This window comes from Schistocerca nitens, chromosome 3 (assembly GCF_023898315.1).
Source record: "Schistocerca nitens isolate TAMUIC-IGC-003100 chromosome 3, iqSchNite1.1, whole genome shotgun sequence".
NCBI lineage: Eukaryota > Metazoa > Arthropoda > Insecta > Orthoptera > Acrididae > Schistocerca > Schistocerca nitens.
Genome location: NC_064616.1, coordinates 740,104,049 through 740,122,741, shown reverse-complemented (window position 1 = coordinate 740,122,741; position 18,693 = coordinate 740,104,049). Strand labels below are relative to the sequence as shown.

General features: G+C 45.3%; 1 protein-coding gene across 1 annotated transcript in view; it reads right to left on the bottom strand.

Moving 5' to 3' along the window:
- LOC126249412 (gamma-tubulin complex component 3-like) overlaps positions 1-18,693 on the bottom strand; it is a 207,721-nt gene that overhangs the window by 166,105 nt on the left and 22,923 nt on the right. Inside the window, exon 5 of the mRNA XM_049951067.1 lies at positions 1,017-1,139. Coding sequence (XP_049807024.1) covers positions 1,017-1,139 — 123 coding nt within the window. The remainder of the gene's footprint in view (positions 1-1,016; positions 1,140-18,693) is intronic.

Sequence of the window (18,693 nt, the reverse complement as noted above, 5' to 3'; positions counted from 1 at the left end):
ACAGAATAAAAACTGGCCATATTATAAATTAAACAAAATCAAGATACTCAGGCAATCTTCTTCCTTCTGGGATCGTGTGATTAAAGAGGCAATTGAAATTAGGGTGCAAGATGATCTGATTAACAAAGGTAGTAGCCTACAAGTGCATCAGGCATGGAACCCTGCACTGAGCCAAGAAAAAGAGAAGCATTCTCATACAATGAGGTCCATACGCAGGGGTGAATGTGCAGAGATTGAAGACCATAGTTTGTAACTGAGCATCTCCACTCCTCTCCACCATTACCACCCCATCATGGTGGTTGCATGGGTAGTTAAAGCTGTGAAGTAATGAGGGGCAACTACCAATGTATATAGGGTGCCAACCTGAGCAGAGCAGCAGCCACCAGGAACCGTGTGTAGATGACAAGTCAGTATGCCTAAATATAATGTTGAACTTGAGATGTGACCCAGACAGACATCTTAGAATTCTGTAAGTTAGAAATATGCTAGGAAAAATATCAAATCATTTAAGAAACCAAATGATTTAGCAATGCTGTCGTAAAGTAGGTTCTGAAAACTAAGCACCAGACAAGTATTTCCATGTTATTTCATCCCTGCTGGGTCTAAGTCTGTGTTGGGCGGCCAAAACTAGCCACAAAACATGTTTGTGGCTGGTGGCAGTCTTCCTCAGCAATATTTAAATATTGCAATGCTAGAAATGGTAAGGGTGTGAATAATGTGCAGGAAAACAACACAAAGATGAACACTTAGTCTGGTTGTTACAGAGAGTGGGACTGGTCTTAGAAACTTTGATTGTAGTTATTATCAAGTAAGGGCTATCTTTTGCATTATCTCTATTTTTAAGTCCCACTGGTACAATGATTTCTACTAAAAATCTAATGAACAGAAAATTACATATGCTTAGGAATAATTTTCCTGCCAATACCCAGAAATAAACAGAACCAAAAACATTGTTTGGAAAAATGCTTAATTGCTATTGGATTAATAAATTCTGAAGTTCTAGGTTTTGGATTAACTTACCTTTGAATCTATCTTGAAGCCTTGAGAGACAGGATCCGCTATTAAAACTCTTCCTCCTATTCCTTGGAAACAATAGATAAGTTCCTGGAGCAAGATAGTTTCTGGTACTCTCATCTTATCTGAAATATTACACTTGCCAAATTAACGTAACATTTCAAAGTATGTATTTCAATAGCATGTAAGTAAGAGAATTATGTTGAGATTCAAATATCTTTACAAGAATGGAAACAGATTTCAGTGAAAGACAACTACAAGCAAATTGATACATTCATTCATAGAAATTCCTGGATGGAGCGATGTGTAAGAAGCTTTCACACTAGCTTTTGAGCACTAGCTCTTTTTCTAGCAATAGTACAGACATTCTCTCACACACAAGAGCTAGTGCTCAAAAGCTAGCTAGTGGGATTGGTGTTTTCTGTTACGTATTTCTGTGCTCCTCACATCAGTCTGCTATAGATGAGTGGTTACCTTTCCTTAATTTTACTAACTGATTAATTCACATCCTCGAACAAAACCATATAAGGATTGTTAGTTGCTCTGCACACACGATTTTCATTTCAGAACGTTTTTTAATAGTTAAGATGACGTGTAACTCGTATACAAGTAGTAAGATTAACTTTAAGAGTTCACCACATCATTAATAATATTTTTTCACATTTCTCTGTCCTTTGAATAATATACAAACCAATAATAAATAAGAATCACATTACTGTGTTGCCTATTTAATGTTATTGCCACATGTCAAGAAGCGACAGAAAATTTAGTTAGTGAAACACCTATGGCTATAGGACTGCCATTCAGACAAGCATTCTAGAGGTTCTGAGCACTGATGGTTGTATTATTGGAATCTTCTTTTGCAATAAATGTTTACAAGTATATACCAAGAAATTTATAAATCTGAACTACATCCCCACCTACCACATATTGCAGAAGTACAACTTGGAAGAAAGTGCTCATTTTATTTGCTGAGATTTCAACATTCATATTCCAGCTTAAATTCATATTCATTTGCAGTGCACATATTACCTAATGGTATTTGTACCAACACATGGGAAACCACATATTACAAAGTAATTTGGGTCTGTCATTAGAGACAGTGTATTACTGTGGAAAAGCTCCAACAGTGTTTCTCATATACTGAAGCTAAAGAAAATGATAGTGACATCCACGTGGATTGAAATGAAATTACAATGTTGCCACCTCTTCTTTACTGATCACCCTGCTATCCCTTCCCTAAATATTAACGAAATTATACTCTTACACAACAGACTGAAATTACATGAGAAAAATCATTTTGGATTCACTTACAAGAAACAGAAAAAAACCTTACACTTCCCTTGCCCGTTGAAACTATGTGATCACAGTTCACAATTTATGAGAAGAAAATCTACAGTAAAAAATAAAATAAATTAAAAATACACCATGTCTACAAATTCATGGTTTCAAAAGTTTCAGTGCAGTACTTTTGTAGCTCCAGTAATATTAGTGTATTTGCACTGAACATATATGTTCCAAATTATCAGAACTAAGTCACAACAGCACAGTTCACTAAGTTTCATTTTAAGCACATATCTGCAGTTACCAATTTTATGTCATTCAATTGTGTAAAATAAAAATAAAAATTATAATAATAATAATAATAATAATAATAATAATAATTTAATTTACATATTTTATCTGATAAATTATTATGATTGCATCAAAATGAAAATGCACTTGAGACAAATAAAATTATGAGACAGAGTTTCTGGCTAGTATTTCACTTCAGAGGCATTTTTTTTTTACACACACACACACACACACACACACACACACACACACAAACAATTTACTCTCGCAGATACTGTTTACGTCACCAGCTGATATTAGTTTTAAAAAATGTGAATTCCAAATAAATTACAATGTCTTTCAAAGTGACATTGTTAATACTATGTTAAGGTATTAAAATCTTGTGCTGACTTGATAGAACCATCCTTGAGCTATCTTTGGCAGAAAATATCTCATTTATCATGAACAGAGTAGACACTTAAATAAATTGTAGTGAAATCCATCTGAGCTTTAGAAACTGCACTATCCTAGCTTTCAGAATTAATAGTTTCTTTCTTGGAGAGGAGAGAGGGATAGTTTAGGGAAGGTTAAAAAAATGAGGAGGTCACTCAAACCCCAGGATGAGACAGATTCATCTGTTGTGAGGATGAGGGAAAATAAGGATGATAAGGTGGCTGTAAGAGAGAAGATGGTGAAAGAACTGTGTAACACAAGAAAAGGTACAATTATCAGATACTTTGAGAAGTATTTGAATAAACTAAAGTACTCAGAGCAAGACACTGGTACCTAATAAGTCAATACTTTGAGTATCCTCTGAAATTACGAAATTTAGAAGGTCACTGGTACTTCATCAGCAGAAACTGAAATAACTAGGTGAAGGAACACTCCAAGTCAGTGAGTAGACAATACAAGGTATCCAGTATGAACTTAATGAGTTGTTGCAGACAGGAAATGGCACAAATGGAGGAAAAAATCTTAAGGGGGGCATAAGAACTTTTAATGATGCACTTTCTGGAAGACAGCACGTTATGCCGGAAGGCGTGAAGTACACCCAGTGTTTTTCATAAAATTTTTCCACAGTGTATTACCACAAAAATGGACAGAAAAGTAAGATCAGATTTGTTGGATGTTATATACAATGTCATGCTACATTATGGGCAACAAAAGCAGTTGATGAATAAAATATTTTGGGAAAACATTCCTATGAAAATATTGGTTGCACAGCATTCAGGAGAATATTTTCAATTCAGAACTGTATGACATAAGGAAATGTAAAATTCTCATATACTTTGAGAAGTATTTGAATAAACTGAAGTACTGGAAGCAAGATACATAGTAAATCAATACTTCAAGGATCCTCTGAAATTAGGAAATTTAGGTCACAGAGCAGAAAGTGGGTGCAATTCATGAAGTGATGTAAAATTATCATATAAACAATGAGTACAGGATAAGTGAGGGAACCACAATGTTGAATGGCAGAGATATATGATGCGAGAATAGAGAAGAGATGAATAGACATGGTCACAAGGCAACAACAATTGCAGGCATTGTCAGTCAATTATGATAATATATCGACCAGGGAATAGAAAAATATCTTTGGAGGAATGCACTGAAAAGATGTTGATCAGTGATGACAGCTAATGATGTTATCAGAAAAATGATAATAGGAACAAACGAAGGCCAATTGTAATGGAATTGGAAAACTAGATAGACATTCAGATGTAGCCTCAAAACAACAGCTGGAGGTATAGGAAGAAGAAAGGAGGAAGAAACCTAGTACACTACAACAGCATGGCCTATGACCTAAGACTAAATGAAGAAGTGAATGGCAAATTACAAGAAGCAATCAGTTATATAAACATTAACATCAACAAGTATTATGGTCATAGCTATTATCAACCCATGGATAGATTTGAATTTTCTTCATGTTGATTTATTTCACTGAAAACAGAAAAAAAGAGAAGGTATTAAACTTAACTGTAAGTAGCTTCAAATTAATCAGAGGGGTGGCTACAGGATTAAGGCACTTAAACTGCAATTCCATATAGAGTTGGAACTAAACAGAAAAATTGTGGAGCATTCCTTTTCAGCAGTTGAAGATTTGTTGGCCAACTTTCTTGCAATTTGAACTTTTGTGGCATAAGAACTTGCTGTTCAATGTCTCAACCAGAAAGTGTTAGCCGAGAGAGAAATTGGGAATGACTTACAAAGTTCCAACGTGGCACGTGGATGATTCTATAATCAAATTAAAATAAAAGTAGTGGGTGCTGAATATAGGCCATTACAAGAAGTATGTACAGGATAATGAGGAAAACTGAATGTAAAGGAAGCAATCTAAGGTAAAGTACAAGACTGATTAATTGCCACATAAGAACTAAAACCAAAAGATATCCTGGGTAGCAATTCTCATGTTTCAGGAACAATTATTAATATCTAAATAAAATGTATGTCATCTGGAAGTGGGGACCCATGAACCTTTTTTGTCACCCTACTTAGCCTATACCTTAGGCCGCAATAACAGATGTAAACTGAGGTGTTAGACAAATGTTAGATTGGGATATATTTGAAAATCTGAAGACTGCATATTCTAATCCTCTTAAATGTTTCAAGAACAAGAGGTGACATCCATCTAGTTCAGGATACTAAAAAACTTCATAATTGTGCTCTGAAGACCACACAATGTCAACCAATCACCATGTCATCCTCTACCATGTGGCATCATGGGGATGCAGTATCAAGGGATGTAGAGTCAGTACACTGTTCTCCCAGGTGTCCATTTTCAAACCTTGCAGCCATTTATTTTCATTTAAGTAGCTTCTCAGTTGGCACCACAAGGATGAGTGCACCCCATTCCACTCCTCTTACGAAAGAAAAATCCCTGGCAGTACTAGGAACTGAACCAGAGTTCTCCACACGGTAGCTATCCACACTGACAACTCAGCTATAGAAGCAGACTGGATACTAAAGAAATTTAGAAAGTTACAACACATCCAGAAATTTTGGAGGAGCAGCTTCAAAAGTCTCATAGCGTCCAAAATCTTTTGAATACTGATGTGTCCTGGAGTCCACACAAACTCCACTGAATGATGGGACCATTCCAGGGCATATATGGACTCCTGAATTGATGCTACAACAGGACAACCTTGTAGGCTGCTCAAGGAGTCAGTACACAGACGCAAACTGCTATCATAAGCCCTGACATTGGCCACTGATGCAGGAGATGAACTGCTGTGGATGGGAAAGGAGGCGGTTCTTTGGATGCACAGGATAATTATGAATGTGTGCAATGTAACTGGCGAACAGTTGTGCACGGCTAACCTTCAATGGAGGGACTCTTTCTAAAAGCTCCCGTCGCTAGGTGAACACCCCAGTGGTGCACTGGTTCAAGTAAATGCAACACTAATGGCACCACCAAACCATAAACCAGACTCCCATAGTCAAGGCGGGATTGAACAAGAGCAGTGTAGAGCTGCAACAGAGTTGAGCTATCTGCACCCCAGATGGTGTTGCTCAGGTGGCAGAGGGTACTGAGGTGCTGCCAGAACCTCCGCTTCAGCTGATGAAGGTGAGGTAGCTAAGTCAATCGGGCATCAAAAACCAGTCCTAAGAATCGATATGTCTCCTTTACAGTGAGTGGATCATCATTAAGGTAAAGTTTTGGTTCCAGATGGATGGTGTGACACTGACAGAAATGCACGATACATGACTTCACGGCTGAAAACTGGAAGCTGTGGGCTAGAGCCTACGACTGCACCTAGTGAATGGATTCCTGTAGGCACCCCTCAGCAACACCACTACTGGAGGAGCAGTTCGAAATGCAGAAGTCATCCGCATACAGAGGTGGTGAGACCGAGGACCCCCACAGCTGCTGCTAGACAGAAAAATAGACAGACACTCAATACAGAGCCCTGCAGAATGCCATTCTACTGAATATGGGGAACTACGGGAGGCACCAACTTGTACAAGGAAAGTACAGAGTGACAGGAAGCTTTGGATAAAATTCAGGAGCAGGCCCCCGGAGACCCCACTGATGCAATCTGGCAAAGATATGTCGTCAGGTCATGTCGTGTGCTTCAAGTAGGTAAAAAAAGACAGCAAACAGATGTTGGCAGCTGGAAAAGGCTATTCAGATGGCAGACTCAAGTGACACAAGATTATCAGTGGTAGAGTGACCCTGGCAGAAGACACGCTGACATGGGGCCAGTAGGCCACGTGACTCTAGGACCCATCCCAACTGCCGACACACCATACATTGCAGTAGCTTAAAAGAAAGTTAGTGAGACCATGATGGGAGAGTAGCTATCCATATCAAGCGGGCTTTATCTGGGTTTGAGCACCGGAATGATGGTGCTCTCCAGCTTGCTGACGCTCTTTAATTGCCTCAGTGTCTTCCGGCGACCACAAAGGGACTGTCTTTCGCCAGAGGCAACCTTAGGAACAAGGTATCGCATTTTCCATCGCAGAAACGATTGTTGTAGTGACCTGCTCAACAACAACATCGATGGAACCATGTGGGGGAGATTGAATGGTGACAGCTGTTGTGAAGGCTTCCAAGACTGCCTTGTTTAAAGCCCATCTAGTTTGGCAGCCATGGACATGATGCCAAGGGAGTGACAGGAAGATGGGCAAGTGGTCACTACCACACAGGTATTCATGTGCTCCCCAGTGAATAGATGGGAGAAGGCCAGGACTGCAAACCGAGAGATCAGTGGCTGAATGTGTGCCATGTACCACACTGAAATGTGTGGGGGCACATGTATTTAAGAGGCAGATGAGTTGTGACAGTAAATTTTCGACCTCCATACCTTGGCCAGTAAGCATGGCAACACCCCACAACGGGTTATGGGCGTTAAAATCTCCCAAAAGTAGGAAAGGTTTAGGCAGTTGATCAATCAGAGCAGCCAATGCATTCAGGGATACTGCACCATCTGGAGGAAGATATACATTGCAAACAGTTAATTCCTGTGTCGTCATTATGCTGACAGCCACAGCTTCAAGACGGGTTTGAAGGGACACAGGTTCACTACATACTGAGTTCAGGACAAAGACAAAAACTCCACCTGACACTGTATTATAGTCTCTACAGTTCCTGTAATATCCCTTATAGCGGTGGAGGGCAGGAGTCCACGTTGCTGGGAACCAGGATTCCTGGAGGGCAATGCAGAAAGCAGGTGTAAAGCTGAACAGTTGCCGTAGCTCAGCGAGGTGGTGGTAAAAACCACTACAATTGCACTGGAGGATTACGTGATCATGAGACTGGGAAAGCATGAAACAATGAATGAGGCAGTCTACGCCTCAGGGTCACTTGATGCTGCCAGATGAGTACCTATGTGATCGACATCCATTGTGTGAGGGCCCCGCCAGATCTAGGTCCTCAGCAGAAGCCAGAATCTCCACCTCATCCTCAGACACAGAGCTTGTAGTTAGTGGTGGTGTTTCTCCTGAAGTAGGTTGTGCAGAAGCAACAGGGAGGGAAGTGCCCCTACCATCAAGTGGGCAGGTGAAGTCTGATGACTCAGAACTAACTGTACATGGTGGAACGGAAGATGGTAGAACCATTGTCTTAGTGGCAGCATAGGTTGACACATATGCATAGGATGCAGCCTCAAATATTTTCTCTTAGTCTCAGTGTAGGACAGTCAGTCCAGGGTCTTGTATTCCATTATTTTTCTTTCTTTCTGGAGAATCCTGCAGTCTGGCGAGCAAGACAAATGGTGCTCTCTGCAGTTGACACAGATGGGAGGTGGGGCACAAGGAGTATTAGGATGTGAAGGATGTCCACAATCAAGACAGGCGATGCTGCAAGTACAGCGGGAAACTGTAAGGCTGAAGTTCCAGCACTTAAAGCACCTCATCGGGGGAGGGATATATGGCTTTATGTCACAGCGGCAGGCCACCACCTTGACCTTCTCAAGTAATGTGTGGCCCTTGAAGGCCAAGATGATGGCACCGGTGGCAACCTGATTATCCCTGGGATCCCGGTGGACAAACCGAATGAAATGAACACCTCGCCACTCTGCACTGGCACGCAGCTCATCATCAGACAGCAGAAGAAGGTTCCTGAAAAAAATGATACCCTGGACCATATTGAAGTTCTTATGGGGCATGATGGAAACAGAAACAGCCCCAGGTTTTCACAGGCGAATGCCCGTGAATGGGCAGAGGGTGCTGTTTTGATCAAGACCAACCCTAACCGCATTTTGGACAAGCCCTCCACCTCTCCAAACTTATTCTCTAAATACTTCACAAGAAACTGATTTTTCATTGACAAGGAATGTTCCCCATCGACTGTCATACATACGAGGTGCTGGGGTGAATAAGCTTCACTGTCGTTCTTAGGCTGGCATTCCTCCCACAGTGTGGTGAAGGAGGGGATGATTTGGGGTCATATTTCTTAGCATTGAAGTTAGACCTTGACTGCTTAGAGACTGCTGGTGTTTGACCACCAGCAAGACATGATGTACTAAGCTTCATGGCATGTCATCTGCCCTGATGCCTCTCAGTTCGACCAGGGTTCCTCCTCACAGGCGTCACCCAGCCGTAACAAAGGCTACCTGGCAGGATGGCCATCGCTGGGAATCCTGATGCCCATAGTGACAGGCATCTACTCCGTGGTATACATAGTGAGTTAATGGTGCAGGCATCAGCAGAGTGATCCCTGTGTGGTCACGGGCTACAACCAACAAGGTACATGGTGGCCCCATAATGGACTGGCTACCATGCTGGGTATCAGGCGCATTATCGTCGACAGTGCAGAAAGCGAGAGGATGGAGGAAAACGTGTCCAAGAGGGTGATCTCGCCCAACAGCTGGAGAATAAGTGGAAGCGCAGATCCATGTCAATGAAAGATACAAGCAGTCTCGGCACATGTTGGACACTATGCACCATGTAAGGCACCCTTCCCCAATTGGCTCACTCTTCGAGAATATTTTGAAAAATGGCGATCAAACCCTACAGGGGACCATCACATAATGGCTGAAATGTGAGAGACTCCTTTTAGTCTACGACAGGCAGGACTCATCCTAAAAGCCCTGTTGACAGTCGAATGCCACAGTGGTGCACTGGGAAGATTGAATGCAACGCCGAGGGCACAGCCGAACCATAAACCAGACTCTCATAGTCAAGGCGGGACTGAACAAGGGCTCTGTAAAGCTGCAGCAGTGAAGAGTGATCTGCACCCCAGTTGGTGTTGCTCACGCAGTGGAGGGTATTGTGGTGCTATCAGCACACCTGCTTCAGCCAACGAAGATGAGGAAGCCACGTCAGTCAGGCGTCGAAAATCAGTCCTAAGAATAGTTATGTCTCCACTACTATGAGTGTATCATCATTAAGGTAAATTTCTGGTTCCTGATGAATGGTACGACGCTGACAGGAGTGCATGACACACAACTTTGCAGCTGAAAACTGGAAGCTGTGGGCTAGAGCCCATGACTGCACTTTGTGGATGGCTCCCTGTAGGCATGGCTGAGCAACACCAGTACTGGAGCAGCAGTACAAAATGCAGAAGTCGTTTGCATACAGAGAATGTGAGACCAACTGCCCAACAGCTGCTGCTAGGTCTTACACTCAATACAGAACCCTACGGGACCGTGTTCTCCTGGATATTGGGGGGGGGGGGGGGGGGGGAGGGGGAGGGGAACTATGGGAGGCAGCAACTTCAACACGGAAAGTACAGAGCAATAGGAAATTTTGGATAAAAATTGGGAGTGGACCTTGGAGACGCCACTCATATAATGTTGCAAGAGTATTATGTCATCAGGTCGTGTCGTAAGCCTTTCGTAAATCAAAACAGACAGCAACTAGGTGTTGGCATCTGGCAAAGGTTGTTCGGATGGCAAACTCGAGGGAAACTAGAATATCAGTGGTAGAGCGACCCCGGCAGAAACCACCCTGGCATGGAGCTAGTAGGCCACGTGACTCCAAGACCCAACACAACCACCCACTTACCGTATGTTCCAGCAGCTTACAAAGAACGTTGGTGAGGCTGATGGGCCAATAGCTATCCACATGAAGCGGGTATTTGCCGCATTTGAGCACTGGAGTGATGGTGCTATCTCGCAATTGTGATGGAAAGATGCCATCACATCAGATCCAGTTGAAGATAACAAGGAAATGTCGCTTGTAGTTGGGCGAGAGATGTTTGATCATCTGACTGTGGATTGGATCTGGCCCAGGAGCTGTGTCGTGGCAATGTGCAAGGGTGCTCAGGAGCTCCCACTCTGTAAATGGAGCACTGTAGGGTTCAATGTGATGTTCAGTGAATGGGAAGGCTTTCCTTTCCATGAAAAATGCTTGGGGATAATTCTCCGATGTGGAGGCTCGAGCATAGTGCTTGGCAGTTGATGTGTATTGGTAGATAACATGCCATTGATTTTAATGCCGGTGACACCTGTTGGGGTCTGGTACCCTAAAACACGTCTGATCTTCGTCTAGACTTGGGCCCCCTTAAGAACAAGGGATCATGTTTTCTTCCACAGAATCGATCATTCTAGTGACCTGCTCAACTACCATATCAATCGTACCATGTGGGTACGATTCAACAGTGACAGGAGAGGTGAAAGCTTCCCAGTCTGCCTTGTTTAAAACCCATCTTGGTTGTTGTCCAGGTGAATGGCCCTGGGGGAGTGACAAGAAAATGGGAAAGTGGTCAATACCACACAAGTCATTGTGGACTCTCCAGTGGACAGATGTGAGAAGTCCTGAGCTACAGAGGGATAAATCAATAGGCGAGAAAGTGCTACGAGCCACACTGAAATGTTTGGGGGGGCCCCAGTATTTAAGAGGCAGATGCCGAGTTGAGACAGGAAAGTTTCAACAGCTCTACCTCAGCCAGTAAGCACATGAGAGAAGGCTAGGAATGCAAACAGAGAGATCAATGGCCGAGTAAGTGGTCAAGTTGTGACAGTAAGTTTTCGACCTCTCTACCTTGGCCAATAATCATGGCGCCACCCCACAACAGGTTATGGGCATTAAAATCTCCTGAAAGTAGGAAAGGTTTAGGGAGTTGATCAATCAGTGCAGCCAATGCATTCAGGGATACTGCACCATCTGGAGGAAGATAAACGTTGCAGACAGTTATTTCCTGTGTTATCCTTATCCTGACAACACAGCTTCAAGAGAGATTTGAGGGGGCACAGGTTCATTACATACTGAGTTCAGGACATAAATGCAAACTCCACCTGACACTATTATAGTCACTACGGTTCTTGTAATATCCCCTGTAGCTGTGGAGGGCAGGCGTCCGCATTGCTGGGAACCAGGTTTGCTAGAGGGCAATGCAGAAAGCAGGTGTAGAGCGTAACAGTTTCCTTAGCTCAGCCAGATGGTGGAAAAAACCACAGCGAATGCACTGGAGGATTATGTTATCATGAGGCTGGGAACGCATGAAGCATGCGAGGAGGCAATTTATACCTCAAGGTCACCTGCTGCCACCAACTGATTATTTGTATCCGTTCTTATTGTGAGTGAGGCATCAGTGAGAGCCAGGTCCTCAGGGGACACTAAGATCTCCACCTCATCCGCAAGTGCAGACTTGGTGATGGTGGTGGTGGTGGTGGTGGTGGTGGTGGGGCCACCGGAGGGTCCTCTGTCTTAGCAGACGTTTTTGTTTGCTTGCCCTCTCACTTCTCTTTAGGGGCTTGCTAGGAGTACTTCTCCAAAGTAGCTTCAGACATGGAAGAAGACTGTGAAGCTCTTGGTCCAGCAGCTTTTGGCTCCTTTAGCCACTGGTGAGTGTCTGCTGTCACATTAGTGGAGACCTTAGGAGAGAGGGTCCCAAGTGACTCCTTCCACACGACAGGAGCTGGCGGAGGCTGTTGCTTATCCAGCTTGGGGAGGGGGGGGGGGGGACCAATTTCCCCTGCATTTGTGGGGGGGCGGCCTTGATCCCAAAATAGGTAGTTTGGGAGCAATGGAAGGGGATTTTCCCCCCTACCACCAAGCTGCAGCATATGTGGATGTCAACCAAACGGGGTGTAATCATTCATATTTATGTTTAGCCTCTTGGTAAGTTAACTGGTCCAGGGTCTTGTACTCCATGATTTTCCACTCCTTTTGGAATACTGTACAGTCTGGCGAGCAGGGGGAGTGCCACTCTCCACAGTTGATACAAGTGGGAGGGGAGCGCATGGAGTATCTGGATGCAGTGGACGTCCGTAGTCTCAACATGTGGCACTGGAAGTGTAGCGGGAAGACTTGGGCCAAAATTTCCAATACTTAAAGCACCACATGGGGAACGGATGTATGGTTTAATGTCACAGTGGTAAAACATCACCTTGACCTATTCAGGTAATGAATCACCCTCAAAGGCCAAGATGAAAGCACTAGTAGCAACCCTATTGTCTAAGCGTACCCTGTAAATGTTCAAGATGAAATGAACATCCCACCATTCTAGATTGGTATGGAGCTTGTCGTAAGACTGCAAGAGGATGGTGGTGGTGGTTAGTGTTTAACGTCCCATCGACAACGAGGTCATTAGAGACGGAGCGCAGGCTCGGGTTAGGGAAGGATTGGGAAGGAAATCGGCCGTGCCCTTTCAAAGGAACCATCCTGGCATTTGCCTGAAACGATTTAGGGAAATCACGGAAAACCTAAATCAGGATGGCCGGAGACGGGATTGAACCGTCGTCCTCCCGAATGCGAGTCCAGTGTGATAACCACTGCGCCACCTCCCTTGGCACTGCAAGAGGAGGTCGCAATGGAAAATAATCCCCTGGACAGTGCTGAGGTTTTTATGGGGAGTGGTGGAAATATGAATATCACGCAGCCGGTCACAAGTGAGTAACACCTGGATTGGGCTGGGGATGCTACCTGAATCAAGACTGCACCGCTTCTGATCTTAGAAAGTGCTGTCATTTCCCCAAACTTATCCTCAAGATGTTCAACAAAAAATTGAGGCTTCATAGGTAGAAAGGAGTTCCTATCCATTCTGGCGACATACAGTCACCAGCAGGAGATGACTTAGTCGACTTCATTTCAGGTCATCCACCCTGATGCCCCCACTCCGATCGGGGGCTCTCCCCACAGGTGCCATCCAGCCACAGCAAAGACCACCTGGCATGATGGCCATTGCCAGGAGTCCTGATGGCCCAGGAAGACCGTCATCTACTACTTGGCATACGTGGGGAGTTTACAGTTCAGGCATCAGCAGTGTGATCCCTTTGTTGTCAGGGGGCTACCACCAAATGGGTACATGACTGCCCCTTCACAATGGACTGCCTACTGTGCTGGATATTTAGCACAGAAATCCAATATTGTCATGGGGGCAAAAGAGTACAGGAGAGAATGGAAGAAGATGACATACCCTGGAAAGTGTCCTCGCCCAAATAGTTGAATTGCAGGTGGAGATGCAAAGCCATGACAAAAGGTTCAGGAGATCAAATCAAAGGGCACTATGGATAACTCATGCACCACATAAGGTGTCCTTCCCCATATGGCCCGCACTTCTGTAGAATTTGGAAAGTGGCAGGTCAAACCATAAAATGGGACCTGAAGTTATAGGGCCAAAAAATGACACACTCCTTTTAGTCACTTCTTACAATAGGCAGGGATACCTCAGGCCAATTCTAACCCCTGGACCCACAGGGGGGCTCTAAAACTTAATTGAAAATGTTATATGTAGTAGCAGATGATTTAGGTTAGAAAGCTACTAATTTAGCAATGTTTGCTTTCACATATTATTAAATATCTAGTACTTGGTTAGGAAATTAGAAGTTACTGCGAGATTTATGGACTATGTATCTAGCATTGTGTGCATATCGATTTTGGGGTTTGATGGGGGCTAAACACCGAGGTCATCAGTCCCCAGTTCCAAAAAGACATTCTTGTCAAAGGCCTATGCAGTAAAAGAGTAACCTCTGCACCCAAAGGGAGGGAAAAAAGAACACCAAGGAGTACAGAGCTAAAATGAACACCGCAGTAACACAAAATAGAGAACACTTAAAAGGAGCAGAGCAAATAGTTGACTAGAGTAAAACAGACTACAGTGGTTAATGAATCAGGTAAAAGGTCAACCACTCAACTACAAACGAAGAACCTCCAGTTGGAAAGCGTTGATAGAGGTACCAACACAACTTGTTACCATGAAAGACACTATTTTGGTATCCACATCACAATTAAAAGTTGCTGGAGTGGGTGTAGCCTGAGAAATCATGCGAGAGCGCCCACACTAGAGTGAGTGGTAAAATCAAGCTGCATGGATAAAATGTAAAACTGAGTCAGCTATAGAGGCATCATGACCTAGAATTAAAGGAAGTGCAGCTGGTAAATTAAAGGACTGCCGCAAGGGGGCTAAAAGGTGGCAGTCCATCAGAAGATGGACCACTGTCAGCCCTGCATCACAGTGACACTTGGGTGGGTTCTCACGGTGAAGGAGATAGCTGTGGGTCAACCGCGTATGTCCAATTCGGAGACAGCAGAGAACAACTGAGTCCCTATGCGTGCCCCTCAAGGATGAGTTCCATACGGCCGTGGACGACTTGATCATGCGGAGCTTATTTTGCATGATCAAGACAGACCATTCAGAGCTCCAGACATCACGGACCTTGCGATATAGGGCTGACCGGAGGTCTCGTTCCACGAGAACAAGCTCCAGGGGTGCCAAAGTGCTGGCCTGCTTGGCCAACCGATTGACACGTTCATTTCCTGGAATGCCGATGTGGCCCGGGGTCCAGACAAACTTCGCTGAATGACCACACTCTGCGAGAGCAAAAACAGCATCTTTAATACCGCACACCAAAAGGTCCCAAGAAAAACGCTGGTCGAGTGCTTGCACCCCCCCTCAGGGAGTCACTGCATATGACAAATGACTCCCCAGGGCAAGAGGAAAGGTGAGCGAGTGCACGATAAAGAGCAACCAGCTCCGCAGTGGAAACACTGCTCCCAGAAAGCAGGGAATGCTGCTCAACATAGTCACCATGGATGAAATCAAACCCAGTGCGTCCATCAACCACAGAACCATCGGTATAGACTACATCTGCATCGTGAAACGAGGCAAGAAGAGCCATGAATTGTTCACAAAGAATGGCAGGTGGAACGGAGGACTTGGAGTCGCAGGACGAATCCAAGCAAAGCCACAAGTGAGGGAGGGACCAAGGAGGGGTAGAAGAAGAGGGCCGGAAGGATGGAGGAAGGGGAAAGGACTCTAGTGACGAGAGAAGGGAACGAATGCGGACCGTGATCGGGAGACCCGACATAGGCCGCCATCATGGGGAGGGGAGTGCAGAAGATAGAAAAAGGAGCCTGCGGTTGGGTGGTCGGGCAAGGCATGGACATGGGCGATGTATGAGGCAAGCAACTGTTGTCGGCGGAATCACAGGGGAGGGATCCCAGCTTCTGCAAGAAGGCTAGTCACCGGGCTAGTGCGGAAGGCACCTGTTGCCAGTCTGACGCCACAATGGAGAATCGGGTCGAGGATCTGCATCATTGAAGGTGCCGCTGAACCATACATCACGCACCCGTAGTCGAGGCAGGACTGGACTAAGGCGTTATAGACCTGTAGGAGGGTTGTTCATGTAGCCCCCCAAACGGTGTGGCTGAGGCAGCGAAGGATGTTGAGGTGCCGCCGGCACCGTTGTTTAAGCTCATGAAGATAAGGTATCTAAGTGAGCTGAACATCAAACAGCATGCCAAGGAAGCGATGCGTCTCCTCAATACGAAGGAGTTCATAGGCAAGGTAGAGCTCTGTATGGAGGTGGACAGTTTGATGACGACAAAAATGCATCACTCGAGGCTGAGAACTGGAAACCATGCTTGGATGCCCAAAAATGTGCCTTACAGATAGCTCCCTGCAGCCGCCGTTCAGCGACACTGGTGCTTGGGGAACTGTAATAAAGACAAAAGTCATCGGCATATAGGGTGGAACAGACCGATGAGCCCACCACAGCCACAAGACCATTAATCGCCACCAAAAAGAGGGGAACACTGAGAACCGAGCGCTGTGGGACACCATTCTCCTGAATATGAACAGAGCTAAAATAAGTGCCACCTCAAACCCGAAAGGAGTGACTGGAGAGGAAATTCTGTAGATAAATCGGAATTGGACCCCGTAAGCCCCACTCATGTAGTGTAGGAAGGATATGATGATGCCAGGTGGTATTGTATGCCTTCCGAAGATTGACGAAAACAGCAATTAGATGTTCTCGCCGAGTAAAAGCTGTATGAATAGCCGACTCTAGTGAGACTAAATTGTAGATCACTGAGCAGCCCTGACGGAAGCCCCACTGTGGCTGGGCCAGGAGGCCCTGAGCTTCAAGGATCCACATTAGCCGCCGACTCACCATCCATTCCAGGAGTTTGCACATAATGTTGGTAAGGCTGATAGCTATCAACCACCAGCAGATCTGCACCAGGTTTCAGCACCGGAATGGTAACGCTATCCTGCCAACGAGTTGGGAAAACACCCTCCGTCCAGATGCGGTTAAACAGCGCAAGTAATTCACCCTGACAGTGCGCTGAGAGATGGTGAAGAAACTGGTTGTGAATGCAGCCTGGACCTGGAGAGGTATCGGGGCAAGCTGTAAGGGCACTTTGGAACCCCCATTCACTAAACAGGGCGTTGTATCATTCCCAACGGTGCGTACAAAATGACAACTGCGTACGCTCAGCCTGCTCTTTAATGGTGTGAAATTCTGCGCAGTAGCCTGCTGTCATGGAAATACGAGCGAAGTACTCGGCCAGATGTTCAGTGATGGCGATTGGGTCAGTTCGAAGTGTACCCCGAAGATAAAGGCAAGGGACAGACGCATGAGGGTGAAAGCCAAAAATGCGCCGAACCCGCGACCACACCCGAGATGGGGAGGTGCAAGAACCTATGGTGGCAACATATTGTTCCCAGCAGTCCTGTTTGCTCTGCCGCCAAGCCCGGGACCGCAGCCATTTGAAGGCAACCGGATTCTCTAAGGAAGGATGATGCCGGTGTTGTTGCAGGGCTCGCCAGCAGTCCTAGATAGCTTCTAAAATCTCTGGTGTCCACCAAGGGACTGACTTACACCTTAGGGTACTTGAAGAACAGGGGACAGTTGCCTCAGCAGCAGAAACAATGGCCATAGTGACCTCGTCCACTGCCAAAGCAATGTCACCAGGAAGCGGAGCAATGGCCATAGTAGCTGCAGTGTAGGCTGCCCAATCAGTTCCATGAAGGGACCATCATGGCAGCTGGTCAGGGGATTGGGAGTGAAGAAGAGAAACCAGAATAGGAAAGTGTTCACTACCACAGAGGTCAACATGGACCCTCCAACTCAGGTATGGAAGAAGACCTGGGCTACTAAGAGAGAGGTCAATGGCAGTGTATGTGCCATGAGTCAAGCTAAAATATGTGGGAGCACCAGTGTTAAGGAGGCAAATGTCCTGCTGTGCCTAGAGAGCCTCAATGTTCCATCCCTGGCCCAAGATCTGGGCCCCACCCCATAAAGGGTGGTGGGCATTAAAGTCTCCCAAAAGGAGCAATGGCGGGGGGAGCTGGGTAAACAAGGCAGCTAGGTTGGCAAGACGGACAACCTCATCCAGGGGAAGGTAGAGGAAACAGATGGTAAGCTCCATTCCTGCCCGGATTCTAACAGCCACAGCCTCGAGAGCTGTGTGAAGTGGCACTGGGGCACTAGGAACAGTGGCAAGAACATACACACAGACACCGCCAGACACCCTGTCATATTCTATGCAGTTCTTATAGTAACCAGAAACCAAGTTTCCTGTAGGGCCAGACAAGTGGCAGGGAAGCGACACAAAAGTTGTTTCAACTCAGCAAGGTGTTGGAAAAAACCACGGCAATTCCATTGAAGGATAATAGTACCCAACTGTGAAGACATGAAAGAACCTGGTTACGCCTTAGAAGCGCTCGCCGTCATCGATTGCGAAGTAGCCTGATCAACTTTCATAGGAGCTGCGGGTTGAGCAACACCTAGTTCCTGAGGGGACGCTAGATGCTCCACATCATCTTCAGGGGCAGTGGTGATCTCCTTATCTGTCTCTATGTCCTTCTCCTTTTCCTTTTTCTTCTTTTTGGTAGGGTCCCGTTTGTTCTTCGGTTTATCAGACTGGGTGGGCTTTTCCGACCCAGTCTCATGGACTGAGGAAGACCTGGAAGCCCTACAGCCCTCAGGTGGTGGCTTTTTCAGCCACTGGCTGACA